Raw genomic sequence first — 24,412 nt, 5'->3', positions numbered from 1 at the left:
TTTAGTATCCTTATTAACGATCATTTTGACATGTAGCATTTTCTGTTAAAGTTCTTTGAAGCGACAAAACTACGTTGAAGGAAAGTGTCTATTATTTAATATCCAATAGACACTCTGGTCATTCCTGCCTTCGACAGTCACTCAGCTGGAAGGAATATGTCACAGGAGACGGTCAGTACCAATGATCCGGTTCTTTATTCTTCGTTGAAAGAAAATGACACCATATGAATATAATCCAATGTAGCATCACTATGAACAGTTCTGGGTGATGACAGCTCATGCGTAGTTCAAGATGCAGCACTCTATGTATTTACATTTTCACTAAAAATACTTACGTTAAATTCGGCGTAAAACGTTAAACAAAACCGTAACAGTTATGTTCTAATCATCATATTTGATTCAAAATGCACTTTCTATATCTATACGTCATGAACTTTACATAACATTACCTTATGAACTATCCTCGTTATATCGGTACTCCCTTATGCCGAACTTAAATTGCACCTAGTTTTGGGGAAACAATAAGATAGCGACACATGGAGATAACTGTCAAGTTAATGACTTATGCGTATATCATTTACTTGTGTTAAATATTATATTTAGAAAAAGATGCATACATTTTGGACTACAAACCATCGTTTGGATGCTCGAGGGAAATCACTAATTCTATTTGACAATATATTTTCTAAAAAAATGTTCTTCATGATAGTTCCGCTACTACATGGCATTAAGAAAAACATATACTTTACCTTGAAACATGTACATCAGGTGATATTATTAAATATTATTTTCCTGATCAACTCTAAAGTCGTTACATCCATTGACGAAACTAAGTGTGTCATGTTTGTTTGGATGATAGTAAAAAACGCAAAACAGGTATATTAATAAACATAAGCTCCTCAAGAAATACAAATTCCATTCCTAACAAGTCACCATATTTTTATAATCTATGACTCCATCTGGTGCCCTTGGGATAAGTAAGCTAGATTGAGGCCAGGATCTTACCCGGCAGTTTAAAACTGATCCGGCCTATACTGTGATTTTCCTGGTCATCACTGGGTTCCGTGTTCTTGTTAAATTCCGTCATTTGTGGCAACTTCATCTAACTCCCGCTCCATTGCGGGGTCGTTTGTTTCCTCTTTTCCGGTACAGATGATGACGATGCGGTAGATCTGCAGCACGATGAGCAGCGTGTTCTTCCCGACGAAGAAGAGGACGCCCTGAGTAAGAACGCGCTCGTAGAAGATCAGATACAGCCGGAACCCCAGGAACGGCCCGTCTTGCATGACGATGGTGGTGACCATTGCGAAGACGTCAGGGTGGCAGCAGCCGCAGAGGGACAGATTCCTCGCTTCTACTTCTTGCATGGTGCCACGGTGTCTGCGCGTTTTGTCACCCTTGTCTTCTTCTGATGGCTGTTTTTGGCCGTCAGGTCCTAGGGTACTCTTTGGCAAGGTACCCTCGGCAGTGCGTATGGCACCCGGACGAGATTTCCTGGCTCTGGCTGCGGTGAGGACAATAGTGAACTGTAGCAGGCTCCATGTGTAGAGCGCGAGTGCGGCGTAGACGACTCGGCTTTTGTTTCCAACCCTCTCTTCTTCGAAGACTTGGAACAGCTCCACGATGTCGGCAGCCATGGCGATGTAGGCCAGTAGGAGTTGTGACAACTCGTCCCGTGTCAGGTCTCCTCTTGGAAGCAGCCACCTCCCGATGACGAGGAGCATGACCATTATCTGTTCCAAGGCACCGACCCAGTTCTCGATTGTAATCTCAGCCTGTGAAACGAAATTTTACGGAGTTATTCATTACTAGTTGTATTATATTGAACTTAATTGTAATTTCATTCCTGTATAGTCACTTAATTGAAAATTTGAAAGTAAAAAGGAAAATCATGTTTTGCATATAAATGTCTTACATCAATCCCAAATGACTGCAGATTTACACTGCCCTCCATTTCCTCCTCTGTGACGTTGCCAGTCATGTTTCTGCATGCCTCCTCCTTTTCTGACCCGTCCGCTAGGCGTCGTTTCAGTTCGTCCATCTCCAGGAACCAGATGGAGGGTATGGTGCAGCACAGGTAAAACAGCACACAGGGAGAAAACCTGGTGAAGGTAATGATGAAAGTAAATTAAAAAATCAGTTTAACAAATACGTTTGGCACTTGAAAGATACAGTGATTATATGTTTAAGGGATAATGTTTTTTTGTTTTATCGCGTACATTTTTCAAACAATGTTAAAATTACGGAATTCAGACACAGGTTTAAAGCAAGAGGAAGATCATAATGATCTGAGCAACGGTGGACATTGTAGGGGTAAGAGTTTATTGTTAATACGTTTTGTTTTTGTTTCAGTGTAATGAAAACATTTAACACTTCTGGTGATATAATATAACTTCGATACTCACCATTTCCACTCCTTCCCTTTCCTGGCGATCAGTGTGAATAGTGTTTCAACGAAAAGCCCAGCTTCGGCCAGCATCAGCAGCCATGTTGTAGCGGTCCCACGTATGTTGTACACCCTCCAGATACACAGGACACCGAACGCGGCGAAAAGTAGGCGGGTCAGAACAGCGTTGAAAATCACACACGCTTCCATGGCTCTGGTGGTCTCGACGTAGAGTTTGGTAAACGATTTTGAATAGGATTCTTGGGTCAGCTCTCGGGCAGTTGTAGGAGGGGTCGCGACTTGTCACCTTTGGAACACAGATAAGGTTTAAACGTAGTTAAACCTTTTCATAACTGAATGTTTTCAGTCATTTCCCTTTAATTGATAGTCAAAATTCGAAAACAGGGCGATGCCAATTCATGCGTGTTCACGTGTTGCCGTATGATATCAAAGTTGTCTTGTCGTACTCTTACGATCGAAAGTGACTTTGGCAGCGGACATGAATGCGTCACAATGCTCCCGATTTTTTGTCGTAAATCTATTGTTCGGCAAATATAATCTGACACTGGAAATACGCTATCAGCGTTGATTTGCTCCATGGAGCGAAGTTTTGTATGGTGGAATAATGTAGTGACATGTCCATTAGAAATATCTATCAATTCTGCATTTTTCTAGTACTGACGTTTAATTGAAAATCTGACAGACAGTTTCGTGGGATGGTAAATAGTTTGCTAGTATGTGTTACAAAACAACAATAGATAACTCTTATTCTGTACATCAGAAAATGTATATTCGTGGTGTAATGTACACTGCGAAAAAAAATTATGAAACATATAATGCAGACTGGTCAAGAAAATTTGCGCTTTTATCAGCCGAATAATCACTAATTCCTGACCAGTGACCTCAAAGTTATATAATGGGGAAGGAAACGTAAAGTAACGATAAAAATTGTACTTTTTATATTGTCAAATGGAGTATTGACAATGACATCAACCAGAATTTTGTAGGTCGTAATTAATGAAAAAAATAAAGAGGACGTTTGTATGTTAACTTTAAAAGTCATTTAGGTTATCAAAAATCAAAATGGCAAAAACTGTAGAGGAAGCCCTAATGTCAAAATTCACTTTTGTAATTATACACAAATATAACTTACGGCTACACAAAATATGAAGTTCTTTTATGAAATTTTCTTTTATGGCAAAACATGTACCGACCTCGTTAAAATCAGTGTTACTGTCTAAAATTCATCTATAATAGCCCTTTGACAATTTTCCAGACCTGCTCCGGCAACTCTTATAACATCTCAACAATAATCATGAACGACCATGAAATTTCAACTTTTCCGTTATATGTATGTGGTTAATGCCTACCCGTATCATTGTGTGCAGTGTGTAGTTGTTGTTTTTTTCTCACGATCTGTTTTGCCCGTTCCCACGATGCAAGTTATACTGACGTAAGGGGCTCACATGTACGATTAAATAATTAAAGGATGTCAACTTTGACAGGTTTAATATTAATGGTTTCTGCGATACCATCTAATCTATTGTTGTTCAGAAGATGTCTGGTGTTCCCACGACCCTTCCCGCCCTTTCACACCGTGTAAGGTGCGCTGAAGTTAGCGGTAATTAACACGCATAATTAAACTTCACAGCAAAATCTAACATAATCACACAAACTACCTTGAAAATGCAATTTTGTCCGGAAAGTTGATAAAAAAAAGGCATATTTTGATGACACACAGGCCGTGAGGCGGCCAACAACACATCGTAAACATTCTAACCCTTTATTCTCCAAGCTGCGGCATAACAGGTGTAATACCCTTAAAAACTTCTATACCCCTTTGCACTGAGACGGGGTTATTACCGCGCTTCTCTATCTAAAATTAACCGGAGCACCCGTCGAGGGCGAGGGCACTACCAAGGTCGCATTGTGAGTGCAAGGGTATCGCGATAGTCGCAATAACTACAAAAATGGTTTAAAACAGTCGTGGTGTGAGCGCCAATGATGGCGATTCATAAACGCTGACCAAGTACGACAAAAGAGCGCAACCAGGGCAGCGAGAGCCGAAAATAGACACACACCGAGCGCAGAGATCGCAAACGTAAGAGCGTACAACTAGCACAGTGATTTCTCCATGAGCAGGGACCATTCAAGTCGACTTGGTGTATGCTGGATTTCAAACAAATTTCATTCGCGAAGTCATGTATTTCGTGTTTAAGATAAATTCTGTTGTCAAATCATTCTTTTGTGTCATGAGCGTTATTTTTAATCTAGTAATAACGTCACAAATTGTTTCACACATGTGTACATATATATACACCCTTAAAAGATGTCACGTGGTAGCCTTAGCATTGATACGAATTGGTACAGTTTTCATCAAAAGGGCATTGCAGAAAATCCAATAGTCCACAATATCCAAAAGGGCACATAGATCAACACTTTTCACATTTGTACTTTTGAAATTGACCAACAACAAGGTAGAAAAGCCAAGGTAATGTTAAAACCATAATTCAACTAGTCAAAAACTCGACGTTTCTAATTATAGGTCTGTTATATTAAGCGCAAAACATAGTGGTGTGATTTGTCTTAATTTAAAATCTTCCTGTTATATGTATATATAATAACTATGCTTAAGTTTTAAAATGAGCTCCTCTGAGTAAATAGGTATAAGCCTAGGCAGGAAAGCATCGATCGTGACGTAGACAAGAAAACATGTAAAAAAAAAAAACAACGCCAGAGTGTTCTCCTGTGGTGGACATCTTAGGACAAAAAAACACGTAATAATCTGAAAAAAGTTCTCATCGATTTGCCTTAGTACCATTACGCTACACCAATGTTGTTCTATTAGTGTGTACCACAAGAACCTGAAACCCTGACGCGTCAACGTATAACTTATGTTCTAGGCAGGCGCCATGCCATTATTTACTTACCGACCCACACCGGCTTAGCCCCCCTGGGGTCTCGAATGCAAAAAAAAAAGGCAATACTATGGTGGCAAAAATGACGCAATATTTTCACACCTGCGACAAACTGAGCTTAATTTAATTTAAAAAATGAACTCTATTTATAAATATAGAAAAAGTATAAACTATAAACTCTTCATGCTTCCCTCCAGAAAAAAAGGAACAGCTAAACAGCTTAATTATCTATTTCGAAATGTTTCACCTGCAAGAAAAATACAGTATCGTGTAAAAATAGTTTGACTTTGACTTTGACTAGTGTAATAGCAAATGTTTATAAACAAGATAGGTACTTACAGCTATGGTTTGTTGTCGATGAAGTCGGTTATGCCAGCACTCTGTCTTCTCTCCGACTGTACATACAAACTGGATGATCAGCCTATAATTAAAATGGGTAGGTTTAAACGTCATTTTATCAACGGTAGTAATTGGTCAAGATACATGTAATTTCTACCAACAGTCGCACATATCATTTGTTCTAGTCCACGTGGTACAACGCGGACCTGCGTTGTGATTGGTCAAACATGACAGGTGTGATTTATGAATGTATCCACCACAGCCTGAACATTGTCTACCAAGATAATGATTGAAAATGTGTAGCTTTTTTACTCAACTAAGCCAGCGTTGGCATTCAAATTGTGGATTCCTTACAAGATTAGGGAATAAGTAAAAAATTCTATTTCATCCACAAAGCGCAAGAATCACCCCAGCGACATCCATGTCTAACCGCACCAGCTTCGTCCACCTGAGTTCTCTAATGTCGTAATATGTAAAAGAGGGCAGGGCTGTGGTGTTGAAAATGTATTTCGAACTAATCAACAACACGATCCACGGTGCGTAATGTATAGTATCAAACTTCCCGTGTGGTGCCCGTTTGACTCCCTTAGCCAGCTACACTCCGTGGCCAGCTATGATACTATCTTATGGCACCGTAGGATCTGCTTGGAGATTACTTTCGAACAGTTACAAGAAGTTTTGATAGTTTTATGAAGTTACATGGTGGACTCGGTAGCAGTATAAAATCTAATAATCTTCTTGAGGAACACTGGCATTCTAAGAAAGTTTGGGGTTTTAGATGCAATTTTTTCATAATATGCACTTTTGATCACTTCCCTAAAAGAAATACACACATTCAACAAATTTGACAATTTTGATATTTTTCATCTGCAGAAAATATTTCAACGTACAGACAAAGTCTAATGAATAAAAAAAGTGCTTATGAACTAAATAGAACTTACAAGTGCGTTTTGCTGTCGACGAAGTCGGTTGTGGCAGCGAGCTGTCCTTTCCCCAAATGTACGGACGAACTGGGTGATCTATGGTCTACTTGAATAGGTGTAAACGTCATTCTTATCAACGACATGTGATTGGTTGAAATTGATGTACTCCCTACCAACAGTCACTCACATTATTTTGTCCACGTGCTTTTGGACCTGCGCTGTGATTGGTCAAACATGAAACACGTGATTCATTGGCGGTTCCACAATATTCAAACCACCGTTGTTGCTTTTTGCTACCGTAGTGAAAACAGCAGATTTGATTACCGTAAACGTCAGTATTGTTTTCACAAGAAAATCAAGAATAGCTTCAATAAAAACACCAACATTTCAAATACAATCATGTTAGCAAAGTTAGTCAACATAACTGTCAATTTCGGACGATTTTAGTCTTTTTGTTTCCTTCACTTTTCTTGCTCACGTCCTGACAAGACAACTTCTGTCAATGTTCTGTTGATGACAAACTGCTTTGGGACCTAGGTCAACATGGCGACTCCATATTGGTAGATTGACGTGTCAAGGGATGAGCGACCATGTGTTGCCTTGATCTTTGTTCACCTTTGTATCTCTATTATTCTAGTGCATTGTATGTCTAATCTGGCCACTTTGGTTAAGTAATTAATGAAACAAAAGAATGCTTTATTTTACATCACAGCTAAGGTGCCTGACGCCATCGCCCAGAGGCGGTAGATTAAAGCTAGAGGGCGAACTGAACGTAAACGCACCACCTACCGGATTTTAGGCAAAGTACATAAGCGTTTGAACACTTGTGACGTGTTGGAGATACAGTTACTTTGGTAGAGAGAGCCAGACCCTAGTGACGTGAGTGGTTTAACACCTACAGTTCCTTGGCTGCACCTAGGGCAATGACAGTCGTTTTGAGGTAACCTTAGTGTCGCCGAATGGCAGTTCGCTCCAGACGCTTGCGATCAAGCCCCCCTCCCCGTGCAATCAACCACATAATACTTTGGAAACGTATGTTTGCTTTAGGGTTGTGTCCGTTTGTGTGGAGTTGATTTTTTTCTCTCATTTACTGCAATTTCTGATATATAAAGTTCAACATATTGTATATTTGTGAATACGTACCTAACGATCATATAAGGTTGGCCGAGATCCACCCACCATGTTGGGTTATCTTCTAAAGCAGTGTGTGAACAGGAACTAGCAGGGAAGTTTGTATCTGTGTTCCCGTCTACAGCACGGCTGGCAGCTCCTTCCTCATAAGTGCTTGTTTGAAACTCTGTCCTCCCCAGGGCAAGATTGAAACCTATAGTCGAGAGGACTATCATTTTACATGGATAACTTGAGACGGAAATTTTCTATTCCGAACAGAGCTATACGCATTTTAGCCGCATATCACATCACTTTATTGTCTGCCAGGTGTAAATTAACACTATTCAGACCGTTTTTGGTTAATCTGGGACCGGGGGAAAGGCTTTAAGGTCCACTTCTTAGAAGGATCCTAAGAAAGTTTATTGTTTTATGACGTAATATACCGTCACTATGACGTCATCGTTTGGGCATTATAAGACATAAAAGTTGGCACAAGACCCTCTCGTCTGAATTGGGTATTTTTTTTCTTCTACAAACATTTTGGACGCGATTTTCACTCTCAACATATTTCTCCGGTTTTGTAAAATCAATGTAAAACTTTGTTTTCGTACTGTACAATGAAAAAATACCCAGCGTGTCTTGGGAAAGAAAGAGATATAGATATACGAAGCAAACCTCGATGAGTCTCGGGTATGGCTGCATTTTTCTTTTATGTATTAAAGAGTTTTGTGACGGTTTACAAATTTTGTTTTTCTCTACGAGCAGACAGATTTTGGAAAAGAATGAAAAGTCTTGATACGCCCGCCATTACGTAATACCAATAAAATGTTGAAAACCCATCACGTTACTTAATATATATTATCTGAAAACGACTATAAAATAAATCCAGATGTTTAAGTCAATATCAGAAACCAAATTGCAGCAAAGAGACATCGCCGCACTCAACGTGGTGGTCTTATGTCTATTCAGGAACCTGACGCATTTGTCTGATGTTGTTGACAAACGTGCTCCAGAAATTTTATGTTAAAAAAAAGGCATGCAAAGAACACCGATTTGCTTTTTGCTGTAAACAATAGCAATCATATCGTTATCAAGTACATCTTTGGACAGACAAGCACCCCATCACTATACTTCCAAAGTACCACTGAACGATGACATATTAATGCATGAAAGCTTGGTGTTAATTTCCTGCGACATGGTTCGTGCTGTGTTTTGAATAATTTATTACGGTCAACCGACAATACAAACGAACTCTGTCTACGGAGAACTATATATCGCTGTAGCTGATGATAAAGCGATAAGGACTGTGAGTCACTACAAAGAAGCCCTCTGGTGAGTGTGTTTACCCGTTTTGTTTATTGAATTTGCATGACTGAAACAAAAATATTAGCAAGCAAAATGAAATCAAGAAAACATGAAAAATACATTCATAGGGCCATAAATAGTAATTTTCCTTACAGCAACCGATTTCCGCAGCTACACGAAAAATTAGAATCTTTTTAACCGTCAAGCACCCGACCTTTTTTTGCGACTAAAATGACCGAGTGGGGTCCAAACGGACCCCAAAATGTTTTGTTCATAAAATCACAGTACCATTTCTTATCGGCGATCATTGTATATACATTGCTTCGTCAATGTAAGAGAAAGATTTTGAGATGTTAAAGTGTTGCTAATTCCAACTCGTTATCATAATTTATGCAAAGGTTCAGAAGGACCACGTTTTGCACTAAACCTGTTTCGACCAGATAGGGGAATTTTGAGGCCCTCAGCAACATTTATGTCGCATAACTCATGAACGGCTAGAGCTAAAGCTACAAAACTTGGTAATTTATCACAAAATATTGTTTGCAAAAGTCTTTGGTCGATAAAGTAAGTTTATCATTTTTGGGGGTTGCCATGGCAACCATATTCTAACAGGCATATTTTTGCCAAAATTTGACAGTTTCAATTTAGACAAGGTTTTCTTGGTAAACTACACCTGTTTTCTGACAACAATAAAATTCTATGAAATTCAATGTAATTTTCATGACTTAAAATTTATAATTTATGCTAATTTCATGACGTCATTGGTCAAAATCCAAGATGGCCGCCCTGATTAAGCAAATGACGTCATAATGTCGTCACATTACATGTTGATGACACAGAAATTTTTGTGATGATTTAAGTTTACATTCCTAGTATTGTCTGAAAGTTTAGTAGTCATACTGTAGGTGGTTAAGGACTTAGCCTCCAAAGTTTGTTTTGAAAACTGCACATTTTTGCTGGGGTCCGTTTGGACCCCAGAGGGACTGAACACAAACGTTCTTTATAATTTCCACATTATTGTACCAATCTTTGCGAAAACGTAGGAGAAGGTATAAGACATATTGAGTGAAAAAGTCACGGAAGGATTTTGTCTTCAGATCAAAAATGTTCAAATGGTACTTCAAAATGTACGCGTGGGGTCAAAATGGACCCCACTCGGGTGTTTGAGGGTTAAATTTTGAGAAATTTCAGGAAAAAGTCGCAGATTTGGCTGCTCAAGCGTGATCCATTTGGCATTATGCGACATAGAAATGCGTGGTTCTCAATGAAAAAGTTTTTGTTTTCTTTCGTATCTTTTATTTCTACGCGCTAATGTTTCTAACGGTGTTACACAAGGTTTTTTGATACCCTTTGCCCTGTTGATATATGGAACTGATATGCTACAAAACCTACAGCGGATAGACGGGCCTCGTTTTACACACTCATTAGCTGTTTTTTCCAGCTGTACCTCTATAACGGGGGCCGCCCTAAGATGCCCGCTTTTTTATGCGCTTGAACTAACGGCGCTCCATCACTAGTTGCCAAAGACTGGTCAAGTTTTCATCAATGAATTTTTTAACACATTCATCTAGAGACCATACTTGAATAAGAAAAGCATCCATACTGTTCATGAACCCTTCACCCTCCTCGTTACAACTGGCAACACAATATTAAAACCACTGTTTTGTTGTTCCTTTTTTTGCTAAGATAGTACAAACAGCGGAAGCCAACGTTACTATCATCAAGAATAAGGAGGGGCGTTTGAAAACAAAATTCTGTATATCTTCAATATTACAACAATCATTTCGAATGTATATAATCATGTTAGCAAATGCAACCCTAGGCCTATATAACCGTCGAGTTTGGACAATTTTAGTATTGCATTTTTTTCTTTTAGAAAAGTCATTGCGAGATAACCTATGTCAATTGCCTGTTACCTTCCTCATGACCTCAATGAAAAGATTTGCCTATTTAAGCTTATCATTAATAAATAAAGGTTCAAACAAACAAACAAACAAACAAACAAACAGTGTCGAATATGCCTGTGGACCGAAGTCAAGATGGCGACGGGTGCATGCTATTTTGACGTGTCAATGGATAAGCTATATACCCTGTATGTGTTATTACACCTTCTCATTCATACTAGAGCATTAGAATTGTCAGCGTTTTGGAACGTATACCCTGGCCACTATGAATTAAATAAATGATCAAGGAAGAAATGTCTTCTGCTACACCATATCGTAAAGCTTAAGTGTCTAACGTCCTCGAATTGTAGTACTTCCTGTCGACGAAAAAATTTACAAAAATTACGCCATCTACCGGATTTTAGACGGAGTGCAAGTCTTAGAATATTTATAGAGTTATGTTTTTTTTCCATTTTCGCCGTTTTAATACAAAATATATGTATTAAAACAGAAATAATTAAACGAAAAGTGTTTAAAAGCTCTTTAATTAAATATATCACCGATAAAATAATACATGCATAAATTATGTTAAAAAACAATCGCTTGTGGTTGAACTATGCATTGTATATATAACATATTGGCTTCTCTTCTGCTCGTGTCTTTTTTGCTTTTATTTTTAACACACATACAAAAGTATACAGTATTTACAATTATATGTAATTTACCAAAAAAAAGACGAGCTTTAAAATCTACAAACATTTTACAGCGGTGTTTATAATGTCCGGTCCGCACGAATGTATTCCCGTGCCCGCGACGTTGCCATGACGTTGGCGAAATTATTCTACAGTGGAAGCCAGTTAATTGCACCTCGGATAAACGCACACTTCGAGTAATTGCACGGAATCCCCAAATCCCAAACCGTCTCCCATTCACTCCGTTGTTAGTGACTTCGCTTATCTGCACGACAAAAATCACCAACGCCGGATAATTGCACGAAAATTTGTCAAACATCGTCGACAAATTGACTGAAAATGCGTGCTAAAAATCGTCAGACACGGTACAAATAAGCCGATAACGGCCTTTGTGAAGTCGCTATAATGACAACATATATGAAATTGTTATTGGGATCAAAAGAAAGCGATATTCTGGGGTCGGCACCATAAAGAGACGCCCGCCCGCTAAAGGTCGTCAAAGCCGGCATTACGATTTGGCAGACAACTTGCTATGACATACTCAATAACAAATGTTCTCTATCTGCCCATTGTCTAATTACGTTATTAGGGTCGTGGGGAAATACTTATGCAGTGGTTTTTATGTTCTTGGCAGCCAGTCGGAGACAACACAGCGACTCGGGCCTACAGACGGACAAAACACTCGCCTTCGGTGGAGCAGTGCTTTAGTTTCGTGATCAGGAAGCTACATAATGTATACAGTAACTTACTTTTAGTTTCGATTTCAAGTGCATTGCAGTACGATGTTTCGTGAAGACATGTATATGACGTCCGGAGCACAACAGGTACAGCACTACTGTAACACGTAAATAAACTGTGAGTTGTACTACCTCCCATACCACCTCTCGGCCCCTCCGCCCGTGGTGATGCGGTCCAAATGACTAACTCCGCATTATCGCACACGCCGGATATTTGCACGAAATTCGCTGGCAAATTGGGTGTGCAATTAAGCGGCTTTCACTGTATATATGTAATATGAAAATCGCAAAACTGTTATCCCAGGTTCCGTAGCTCAGTCTCTTTAGATCCAGGGGCCGCAAGTTCCTGTGAGGAATCTTGATAGAAGCGGTTCGTTCTATGTATTGTTTGGTAGGTCAATTTAACGCAACACTTCTTAGCAGCCTTCTAAGCCTTGAGTGCGTAACTGTTGCACGATGACCGAGTGGTCTAATGATAAGATTGGGCGTTCCAAACGCAGTCAGATTCGGCATGCGTGGGTTCGACTCCCAGTGATGTCAAAGTTCTTTTTTCTTTGCTTAACAAATACCATACAATGTCTTTTGACAGAAAGAGACCAATTCAAGACTTTTCATGTGATTTTGTTTAACATACAGCTTTTTTTTCTAAAATATGCGGCCATTTTTTTCAGAAGGTTTCTCGCTTCATCTTATATACACAACTCTTTCGTCTTGTGACCAGAACATAGAAACACAGGATTGTGATTTCTTTATTTTTATTTTCAAACATCCACGACGTTAAAGTGACGTATGTTAAAAGAGAAGATAATGTTACTTAAATTGAAACAAGTCTGTTTCTACGTTTTCTCAATCTTGAACTGGCAAGTTATCAAAATTGTCATATTTGACACAAAATTTACTTATATTTACACAAGAAAAAGGATTTCCACTACAAAGCCAGGCCTTGTGCCATTCAATGATATATATGATTTCATCTTTATTAACAATTTTACATCTTACATACATCGCATCCCATCATGATGTACTCCTCAACTGACCACCACAAAAATCCTTTTAGAAGGCGAAAATGGCAGCTTTTTTTTCAGAAGCACTTGTTCAATTAAAATTGGGACGTGTTTGATACATTCATTGCGTCATATTAGCCGATGATTTTTTATAAGAATGTTGTGTTGAATATTACCACCTTAATAGTCATAAGATCAAATACCCAGAAGGTACTTTATTTATTTATTTGTTCAACTGTTAACAAACAGCCAGGGTTGCCCAACTAGCCAGGGGCTATTACCAAGGACTATCCCTGCGCATGTTCGCACACGCTTACACACGGCACGGCGGGGTTATGCTGCCCCCCGTGTGGCTGATACGGAATGGAGGTTCGCCAGGCCTCCATCCGGGTGATTTGAAGTGAATCACCAACTCCAGACAGAATGGTTTTGCTCCATCTCACACCGCACCATCGCACGTGTGGGAGTTCTTTAACGTGCATTGGGTGTGACTCTCCCCATACACGGGACCTCCATTTAATGTCCTATCCGAGGGACGGCCCTAGCCGAAGCTAGGTACTCATTTTCACCTGAGTATAGTGAGGAAAGCCGTGTAAAGTGCCTTTCCCAAGGGCACAAGATCGGTGACACGCAGACGGATTCGAACCCGCAACCTCTCGGTCACGAGGCAAAAATCCTGCCGCTGCGCCACGCGGTCCCAACTTGCAATATAATATGGCGTTTAAGACCCTGGTGATTACAAACCATCAACTCCAGTCCATCGAAGCTGTGGCTTTTAAAGCAGAATTTTTTTTTTAGTTGCAACGCTAACGGTTTAAAACTTTGCTTTTTATGTTGCTCTGGCAACGGTTTTTTTAACCTATGTTACATTCACCATCATTCATCATATGTTACATATTGTATTAATTTTGACTTTTATAACGAGTTTTTAAGGTTTTCGTGGTAAATAAAACCCTTTTCTTAATTTGATTAGATCTAAGAAACAATTTGTTACTTTTGAAATAATAATTCATTGCTTACATGCGCTCATTCATTGACATCATTTTGTCAAAATCAAGAAGTACCGATAATACCAACAACTCAGGTATAACCATATTGGGAGTACTGCGGAATTAACCCTCAAACCACCATTCGGGGTCAAAACTGACCCCAGACGTATATTTATATGTGCCATTAGGACTTTTTGGTTGAAAACAAATTTCCTCCCATGAGTTTGTTTTTATATATGTCGTATAACTTCTAGGGTATACAGTGGGTACAAGAACAGAAGCTGTCGGATCTTGACTTTGCAGATGACATCGCCGCCCTAGCAGAAACCACCCAAGAGCTCCAGCCGGTAGTGAGTGACATAGGTTCCTCAGCAGCTAGTATTGGCCTTAAGATCAGTACGAAAAAGACCAAGAACATGTTGTCAGGAGCCCGCCCACCAGCAACAGCTGTATTCATCGCTCAGGATGAAGTAGAAGTGGTTGAGAATTTCACTTACCTTGGAAGCTCTATTAACAACAACGGGGAAATAGATAAGGAATTGGACTGTAGGGTTGGAAAGGCCTCAGCAGCATTCAACAAACTGGGAAAGATCTGGAGGTGTAACAAACTTTCCCTTGGAATAAAACTACGCCTTTACAACAGCAACGTCCTGTCCACTCTCCTGCACAGTTCCGAAAACTGGAATCTGAAAACCAGCCATGAGAAGAAGCTTGACGCCTTTGACAGCAAGTGCGTGAGGAAGATCTTGGGGATCAAATGGAGTGACTTTGACTCAAACAAAGACGTAAGAACACAAACAAGCAACAACCAGTGTCCTCCATCATCGGTCGGTTGACTGGCTAGGACATGTGGTCCGACTCCCACCCGAGAGATTTGCGCACCAAGTTCTTAAGTGGAAACCTCAAGGTCGGAGACGGAGGGGACGCCCAAAAATGAGCTGGCAGCAGACAGTTGACAGAGATCTCCTGCCAATTGGCAAGAGATGGAAGGATGCGATGAGACTGGCTGTAGACAGAGCGGGCTGGAATCTTTTTAACTGCCTCATGCGTCGCACGACGTGGGAGCTGCTAAGTCTAAGTCTAAGTTATAACTTCTCATACGTTTTTATCAAGATTGGCTCATTGTTGATTGAGTTATCCTAGAAAGTGTATGTATGATCCAGTGGGGTTAAAGCTGACCCCAGCATTTTTTAAACAAACTTCTGAGACCCACGCCTAAACTACTTATCGTATGATCACGAAATGTTCAGGGAATTATGTACATGTGAAAAAAAAATTATGGTAACGACTTTTGTGTCATTATCATGTTATATGACGACGCCATGACGTCATCTTGATCAAATTGGCCAACATCTTGGATTTTGGCTTATGACGTCATGAAATTTGTATAAATTATAAATATTCAACCATAAAATTTACGTTAAATTTCATGTCATGAACAAGTGTGGTTTGCTAAGAAAACCTTTAAATTTGAATGTTTAAGCCAAAATTAGAAAATGTCATAGTAAATATGCCTGTCAGAATTCCGTTGCCATGGTAACATGAGAAATGATGAACATTTTCTATGCACTTAAATTGTTTGCTATGAAGATATAAAGGGGACCAAGTTTTGATGGCCCTAGCATAAGCCATTTAGGGACTATACAACAATAAACTTGGTTCAGGCATAAAAAAACATCCCCGTCTGAGCAGCTTTAGTGCAAAATGTGGTTCCCATTACCATTGCATAAATTATGATAAGGAGCTAGTATTATCCTCACTTAATCATGCCAAACTGCCCCACAAAGATTAATAAAATTATACAAATCACAAAAGGTGTAACCAAAAAATATATGTTCGTACAAAACATTATGTGGTCGGTCCTGATTCCATACGGTAATCTACGTCGCAAAAAAGGTATGGTGGATTGAGGGTTAAACGATACTAGAACATCTCCGATCGAAGTTACACACAACCAATTCTGCAAAAATATATTCTTGGAATCTAGAAAAAGTCTTGATTTAGCATGTAGGTCGGAATTAGGCAGATTCCCAATAAGGAGATGTTTCCGTTCGACTTGTAAAATGTTGGTTTTGTTTAACACAAATGGATTTTACTAGTTAAAGCATCCATTACATGTAAGCACACTGTTGGAACAGTACAAATCCGTTGTAAACGGCTGGAGAAGATCATTGTTGCAGCATGTTCAACTTGAATATAGAATTTTAGATCAAAACTCCTTGTTGCAATGGTAACAGGCAAATCAAATTTTCCGGCCATTATCCTCAATTTTCGCATCTCTTAAGTACGGAATTTGGCATACCTTGTGTCACTGCAACACCTTCGAACGTTTCGTCAAAACTAAACAAGACCTGTATAGACCCACATTTTGCCTTTTTATAAATGGTTATGAAATGTTTAGTAAAATTAGTTTCAGCGCTTTGGCAGCATGAAAGCAATAGGATGCTTCAAGCTCGTAAAAATATGACTTTTGGCCCAACTTTGTAATGTTAGTATTGCCGCTTTGGTATTTTCAAGGCTTACAATTTGTACCTTGTACAGATAATATATATATATATATATATATATATATATATATATACTTATACTTCTACACACACACAAACACACACACACACATACACACACACACAACACACACATACATACATACATACCCAATTTTAAACATGAGCTGGTAATCGTAGGGTCACAGAAATATAGTTGTGTATGAAACAGGTAAAAAGGATTCAATGAATAGTGTAAACATTTAATAAAACTTTGTTTTTAGACTGCATTTCAAATGAAAAATTTTAATCGTGACTGTCTAACAGTGAACTTACACATTGCAGTCTAGCAGATCAGCGAGCACCAAATGCACTGTGCACGTGCACTTATCAACGAACTAATAATCAGTCATTATACCTAATGTATTATCTCGAAATAGTGCCTATTAGACATTGCCATAAGGCGGGGCCTAGCCTTGTATCACGGACTCGAAGCTGATATATTGAGAAATAAGTGGTTACTTCTGGCATCTTTTTCTGCATGTAAACCGTTATTTCCATGTATAGATATTTGTATAAAATCAATGATTAAGACTTAAACACCACATGTCTTCTTATTATATATTATTACATTCACATTATCAATTCTATTTTACTCAAATAGGAGTGAATTTCTGAGAAGAGTGAGAAGCCACATCTCCAACAAAGAACTTTATGGTCCCTGCCGCAAAAAGTGACGATTGTCCGCAGTAAAAGATTGCGTTTGAGAGGGCACGTGGTGCGCCATGAGGAAATGGCAGGAGAGGTCTTGCTTTTAGAACCAAACGAGCCGCGTTGGCCTAGGCGTGGTCGTCCATTGGCCACACTCAGGAAACCACTGCTGGAGGATACAGGTTTGCAGACCAACGACCTCCGTGTAATCATACTGGACAGGAACATATGGAGACACTGGTGTCACCTCCAAGAGGAGGAACTGAAATAGACTGAACTCCAATAGGAATATGTGCCAGTTTCTTTATTTTCATGTCAAATACTTACACACCTATCTGACATGTAACACTGGTGCGATATTAAACACAGAAGCTCATTTAACAGTTGCAATTTTGCTTTATTAGAATATGCATGGGCATCCACTAAAAGGGTACAGATAGTATTTCCTCTATTAAATTATTAGATTTTCGACTGTACAAAACTGGGGTCTAAGATTTACTTACCTTAACCTATCGATATGTGGGTATATGTTTGATCAAAGAAATGAATATTACGTTCTGATATAGGTTTCAATGATGAACATCTACATTCTCAAAATCTCAATATGCAGATAGATGTGTGCATGTGTGACACATAAAATGGGCATGCTTGAGATACATGTGTGCTGTTTTTTAAAATATGAGCTTGGTATTGATGTGCTTTAAAGACTGTTTCTCTACTCTGCTATTTATATGCTCTCAACCTACTCTGTTGTTTATATGCTCCCAACCTACTCTGCTGTTTATGTGCTCCAAACCCAGGCTGCTATCTATGTGCTCCCTTGGCTAGTCTACTCTGCTGTTAACGTGTTCCCAACCTACTTTGATGTTTATGTGCTCACAAGCTACACTGCTGTTCATGTGCTCACAAGTTACACTGCTGTTCATGTGCTCACAACCTACTCTGCTGTTCATATGTTCACAACCTATGAAGTTCATATCTGAAATATGTATTTGACTCTGACAGATCTGATCGCTTATCACATATTCGTTTCACCTTTCTGAAGAACACCACAAAAGGTAATCATTAGCAGGCTTTTGTACATTTAAGATGGCTGTAAGTCTGTGCTAGTTGTGTGGGTCTACGGATATCTCAGTCTTTTATCTAAAAATGATAAAGGAACAGAAAAAACTACCAAAGAGATACATATGATGCCCAAGAAAGGACAAATATAAAATGGAGGCATGCACGGGCTTGGAAATTACCAAAGAGAACCTTTATGGTGATAAGAATGTGATGTCATCACTGCTGTACAGCCAACTGGTTTTCAACTGCATCTTTAATAACTATGGCCGATGTGTATTACTGCAAGGGTGAAGTATTTCTATTGTGCTCTAATTTTATCATTCTCAATAACCAAGATCAATTATGTGTTTAGAAGGTGTTGAAATGGCTTATTCCAACGACTTGACTGTACAGACTATACTTGTAATGTTACGTACTTCCAGAGAAAATATAAAAATAGCAAAACTACTTGGCACGGCGTCTACCTTTACGACAGAGTCACAATAAAAGACTTGATATCTTCCAATTTTCCGGAAAACTCGAATTCGGATGTTGTCAGAACATTCTGGTAAATAAACTTGGTTTTATCTGTGACCAAAGGGACATTGTGTGCCTATATCTACTGACGTAATAATAAGTATCATTATAAAAAAGAAAGCCATATGCATATTCTATGGGTGCAACGTTTACTTCTACGACATAATCACTATTCCTAGACTCGCATCTTTCCAAAAATGTAGAATAACCAAAAATTAGATTCAGGACATAACAACATTCAAGAAGTTATTGGGACTATGAAGACAAGTAATTCAATAAGAATTATCTTTTATATTGCTTAAAGAGACAAGTCTTAGAGGTAATGATAGATTTCAACATTATTTCAGAATAAACCTTCCTTCCGATCGTATTCTTTTGCTTCAAGCGTACGATTTAAAGTAAATTGAAAGTAATGGAAGTTGCTAGTTGATCACATTGTTGTAGGAATGACGTCGATATTGTATTTCACAAACGGGTATATGTCATCAAGATACATAGGCATACATGTATAATATCAAAACATCGATACTGAGATTAACAGCTAACCTTTTACATATATTTAATATCAGCTCCAATGGCATTAACAATGCAATATAATGTGTGAAGTTATGGAGTTGGCCGGATTTTCATCTCCGTGCGCTTCAAGGAGTAGTTGTAACCGTACCAGTTGACCTCGTCCATGTTGTTCGCGTGAAACCCCAGGCGGTACAGTCCGTTTAGGCTGGAGAAGTGACAAGCAAGGTACCACCACGCACCTTTTAACCTCTGAGCACAGTTGTCAGAGCTGTGGTCGTTGTCTCTGTCCTTGGTACTGAATGATTTCCCGTCATGGTACGACAGGCTATCCCCTGTGAAAAGGACAAATATATTGATACAAGCAACACGTGATTCACGTGTCTTGCATTATCTTTAAATTATCATGGGATATGAAAGTTAAAATAAGCTATGACTGGTTAACGGTGCTTATCTCCGATATCCATGTCTCTATAAGCAATTGCACATCTTTGGCTTAATATCTTTTTCCCCGATTTTATGCCATAGATGTTTTCTTTCGATATAACGCCACTCTACCATTCACAAAGTACCCCTTACTTATTTGGTACGCGCAAATGAAAAAAAAAATGTTGATTTTACCGTAAACATTTATACAATACATTTACATCATGCACACTGAAAGCCGAACTTTGTTAATACTGTAAATAACACGATAGAGTATGACTATGTATGTATGTATTGATAAAAGCTTGGAGACATGAATCTACCATATTTATCTTTGCCAATCTACCTAGAACATTTAAATTCAATTCAAAGGCAGGGTCATATGATTCAATTTATGTACAATATCGTTTCAAGATCATTGCTGCAACTGACAAATACCTCACCTGCAGTACCACTGTAGGACCCGATGTGGAGTATGTAGTTCTGCGATTCAGGCGAGATGGAAAACATGCTGTAAGCCGTGTACGCCGTGTTCCCCTCCACATCCTCCATATCCACCCTGAGCTGGTAGTCTTTCTGCACGGCCAGGCGGTACAATTTGTCATTCCCCAGCCAGAACTCGCCGGTCAGGTTGGAAGGAAAGCCGTTCTTGTAGTCCCTCCAGTTTCGGTAGAAGTCCACTGTTCCATCTTGGCGTCTCTGGAACAACTTTAAGAGCAAGAAAACAAGCTAAAACTCTAGGATATGCCATAACAGAATAACGTGCATAAGTGTAGCCGAATTGGACATACTATTTAATGGCCAGACTTACCGTCCAGCCGCCGCCGTCCGTGTCCATATCGCAGAAGACCGAGAAGCTGCCCAGGTTGTCCTATGGATCCACCGTGTACACGCCGCTGGGCGTGGTCTCGTCGATGACGAAGATATCCTGACAGTCTGGGGTAGATAGCAGTTTTTTTTTTTTTTAGTTTTATCCTCACGGTTATAACATAATCATAAGTTTGTAGAACATCTACACTACCAAAAATGATTTTTTTTCTTATTTCGCTTATCCCAAGGACAATTCTTGTATGAAGAAAAAATATTCTTGCAGGAAGAAATGTAAAAACAAAAAATCAAGCAAAACGAGAAACTGCAAATTTTTTTTAGACATTTAAGCAAAATCTTATTTTTTGCTACAATCCAAAAAAAAATCTGGAAATTCTTGTTTTTTTAACCAGATTCAACTCTTAAGAAATACAAAGTTTTTTTTTTTCTTCCAGGAAGATAAATTTTCTGTGAGGAAGCAAAACAAGATAAACAAGAAAAGGCATTTTAAGAAATACAAATAAACAAATCACAAATTTTCTCAAAAACTTAACAAGAAAAAATTTGCTTGCCCTATGGACAAGCACATTTTTCTAACATTTCTTGGGGAGAAAATAATATTCTTCCTGGAAGATAAATTTTCTGTGGGGCCGGGGAAGCTAAACAAGATAAACAAGAAAATGTATTTTTTGTAGTTTAGGTAACGTCTGACTGTTACCGGGAGGTTACTACCTTTACCAGAAAATTATCTTTTGGCTTGTTTGTCTCTCTCTGTTTGTGTCTTAACGGCAAAACTCGAGATGCCTTAGATGGATACTGATGAAATTTGGTAGGCTGGTAGGAGTTGAGAAAACGAAGGTCAATTTAGATAATGTGCCTCGGACCAGCTACTTAAGGTACTGCAGTTAAAGACCATGGTTCTATAAATCACCCAATAAAATCGGCTAAAGTAAACTACCAGCCCCCAGTTTTTTTCCCAGCCACCATGGTGTTCACATCAGTGGAGGCAGGCTAATACTTGACAAAGCTGTACCTGTTAAGAAGGTCAAGATTTCAACCGTTGACAAACCGTGGATGACTGTGAGGATTAAGGAGTTGCTTGCAGAGAGACAATATGCATTCCGCTCCGGAAACGTCGCTCTGTACTCCAAGTTAAGGAATTCTGTGGCCAAGCATATCAAGCAAGCCAAACGGCAGTACTATGAAAAAGAAGTTGCTAACCTGAAAAACTCCAGTCCAAGACACTGGTTTAAGTCAATCAAGTCCCTAATGGGATGGACTCTGTTAAGGAGGATGTCTCCAATCCCAACATCAACGTGATGAAAATTGAGTGTGACACGCTTGCAGAGCATTTCGGTTCTGTGTGGAGTGAGGTGACCCGTGCTGTTCCAGCGCTGGCTGATGTCGAGCACAAGCTCTCGCAAAATACACCCACACCGTTCAGTATTGGGCAGGTTAAGGCCAGACTGCGCCGGCTCAATGGGAGGAAAGCCGCTGGGCCGGACCTCATTCCTTCCTGGGTACTAAAACAGTATCATGAAGAACTTGGTCCTGTTTTATGTGACGTCTTCAATTCTTGTCTCCAGGACTCCTCTTTCCCGCTGCAGTGGAAAGAGGCTGTAGTTACAGCAGTGCCTAAGAAGCCACGACCACATTTCCCATCGGAATACCGACAAAATTCGCTTGTCAGCTGCGTCGGGAAAGTGTATGAAGGGCTGCTCCGTGATGCCCTGCTACAGGACACTGCCAGAGGTCTCGCACCGTCTCAACAGGCTTCCTGTCAAGAAGGTCTACGGTTACTGCGCTAATACACACCCTCCAATCGTGGCACGAAGCGTTAAACAGTAACCCGAAGCTGGACGTTCATGCTGTGTTCGTCGACTTTTCCCGTGCTTTTGACACCATCAGTCACAGTCAACTGCTAATGTGTCTAGCCGACATGGGCATCAGGCGGTCCTTATGGATGAGCATCAGCAGCTATCTGGAAGGACGTACACAGAAGGTAAAGTGGGGCCCCTGTGTATCTAAGTCCCACGATGTCCTCGCGGGTGTTCCACAGGGTGGTATTCTGTCACCAACGCTTTTCGTCATCTGCATAAATACCTTGGATGCAAGGTTGCCAAGGCCCATTGTTCCTGTCAAATATGCGGACGATCTGACAACCTCTGAAATGCTAATGGCGTCACTTCCTGGTCAAACACAGAAGGCACTTGACTCCATTGTTGAATGGGGGGAGGACTACACTCTCAAGGTAAATGGGAAAAAGACAATGGACATGGTAATCAGTGCAATGAAGGAGGTAAACATTCCTGTCCCTCCTCATCCGACAATATCTGGTCACGTGATTCAGAGGACTACGTCTTTCAAACTACTTGGAGTACACATCAATGCCAACCTTACCTGGGATGAACACGTTCACTTCATGCTGACGAAGTCCCGCAACGTGTATATTACCTTGCGGCTGCAAAGAAGGCTGGTCTCTCTACTGATGTCCTGCTCCAGATTTATCTGACATTCATTCGCCCCTCACTGGAGTATGCCAGCCCTGTGTGGGGAGGGCTACCGAAGTACCTCTCCGACATGTTGGAAAAAGTTCAGAAGCGATGTCTGAGACTGATCGGAATTCCTGCGGACTCTTTGCCTTCACTGTCCAGTAGACGTGACCTTGCTACGCTCAGTACTTTGCGCAACACACTCCAGGACAGTAGTTCTCCTCTGAACGAGTTCATTGCCCCACCTCAGAACAATTGCTATAACCTCCGTCTCGAAGGGCGCTATCGGGCACTGACAAAGAGTAAGACCAAGAGACATGAACTCTCATTTGTTCCTAGAGCAATGAAATTGCTCTATCAAGATGGTGACTCTGTGGCGATAGGTCACTAGTACTGCGTCTGTACAGAATATACATGCAGTTACGTTTTTCTTGTAAATTTTACGTACGTTATTGTTTGCTGACATAGTTGTGTCCATTTTTGTCCCTCCGCCACTGTTATATTTAATCCAGTGTCAACGTCTTGGTTTTTAAACAAAATGTGATTATGCATGTTTGTAAATTGTTTTGACTTTTAAGGATTTTACGGAATGTAATTCGTGGCACATTTCATGTGGCAGTTATAATGTCATTTGCCATGCCAAGAACCAATAAATCTGAATCTGAATACAGATTAGCAAGTATTGGAGTTAGTTTTCAAAATAATTAAAAAAAAAGCCAGGAGTCTTGAACAGATAATGAATTAAAGTATGACTACACACAATTTATGACTACACACAATTCAGTATAGCTTCACAAGTCAGCTTTAAAAAATTAAAAAGTATAGCTGGTCATGGTCTGCCTGGAAGTGTTTTGACCCAGATACATTTTGTACAGTCATACGGAGTCCAAGTCTACTACACTGCAAAATAGTAGTTCATACCTGACAGGGGCTGATCTTTTAGTTCAAACAAGGATTTGAAACTAAAGGCCCTGTTACAACATTATGGCCCAGCTCTTTTGTGAAAACAAACCATGAACACCTGAACTGTACTGCATTGGGTTATATGCTTCCAGAAACTATCTGGGTCTTTTATCTTTGCCTGAAATGATTTCTTGGAAGAATTGTGGA

General features: G+C 39.6%; 3 protein-coding genes across 3 annotated transcripts; 1 reads left to right on the top strand and 2 right to left on the bottom strand.

Annotated features, from left to right (window-relative positions):
* Positions 1–1,073: 1,073 nt before the first annotated feature.
* On the bottom strand, positions 1,074–2,596 carry LOC118430236 (transmembrane protein 26-like). Its single transcript, XM_035840944.1, has 3 exons — positions 2,406–2,596; positions 1,916–2,102; positions 1,074–1,775 (listed from the first exon to the last, which is right to left on the bottom strand). Exons 1-3 carry the CDS (start codon positions 2,594–2,596, stop codon positions 1,074–1,076), a joined length of 1,080 nt encoding a protein of 359 aa, XP_035696837.1.
* Positions 2,597–19,670: 17,074 nt separating this feature from the next.
* Positions 19,671–21,726, bottom strand: LOC118430235 (fibrinogen C domain-containing protein 1-like). Its single transcript, XM_035840943.1, is given in 4 exon segments — positions 19,671–19,912; positions 20,447–20,711; positions 20,815–20,939; positions 21,711–21,726. Coding segments are annotated over 4 exon segments (648 nt in total).
* Positions 21,727–22,749: 1,023 nt separating this feature from the next.
* LOC118430233 lies at positions 22,750–23,693 on the top strand. Its single transcript, XM_035840942.1, has 2 exons — positions 22,750–22,812; positions 23,313–23,693. The coding sequence occupies exons 1-2, from the start codon at positions 22,750–22,752 to the stop codon at positions 23,691–23,693; spliced, it is 444 nt and encodes a 147-aa protein (XP_035696835.1).
* Positions 23,694–24,412: the final 719 nt, after the last annotated feature.

This window comes from Branchiostoma floridae, chromosome 14, assembly GCF_000003815.2.
Source record: "Branchiostoma floridae strain S238N-H82 chromosome 14, Bfl_VNyyK, whole genome shotgun sequence".
Lineage (NCBI taxonomy): Eukaryota > Metazoa > Chordata > Leptocardii > Amphioxiformes > Branchiostomatidae > Branchiostoma > Branchiostoma floridae.
The sequence above is the reverse complement of the archived record's forward strand: the minus strand, read 5'-3'. Positions and strand labels throughout refer to the sequence as shown.

Bases quoted from the DNA above. Each gene is read 5' to 3' on its own strand.
- LOC118430236 (XM_035840944.1), bottom strand. From the start codon at position 2,596: ATGGAAGCGTGTGTGATTTTCAACGCTGTTCTGACCCGCCTACTTTTC. The intron at 2,103-2,405 runs GTGAGTATCGAA...TACCTTCACCAG, and splicing joins AAAGGGAAGGAGTGGAAATG to GTTTTCTCCCTGTGTGCTGT. The intron at 1,776-1,915 runs GTAAGACATTTA...TTCGTTTCACAG, and splicing joins TGCAGTCATTTGGGATTGAT to GCTGAGATTACAATCGAGAA.
- LOC118430233 (XM_035840942.1), top strand. From the start codon at position 22,750: ATGGGCATCAGGCGGTCCTTATGGATGAGCATCAGCAGCTATCTGGAA. The intron at 22,813-23,312 runs GTAAAGTGGGGC...GTCCTGCTCCAG, and splicing joins TGGAAGGACGTACACAGAAG to ATTTATCTGACATTCATTCG.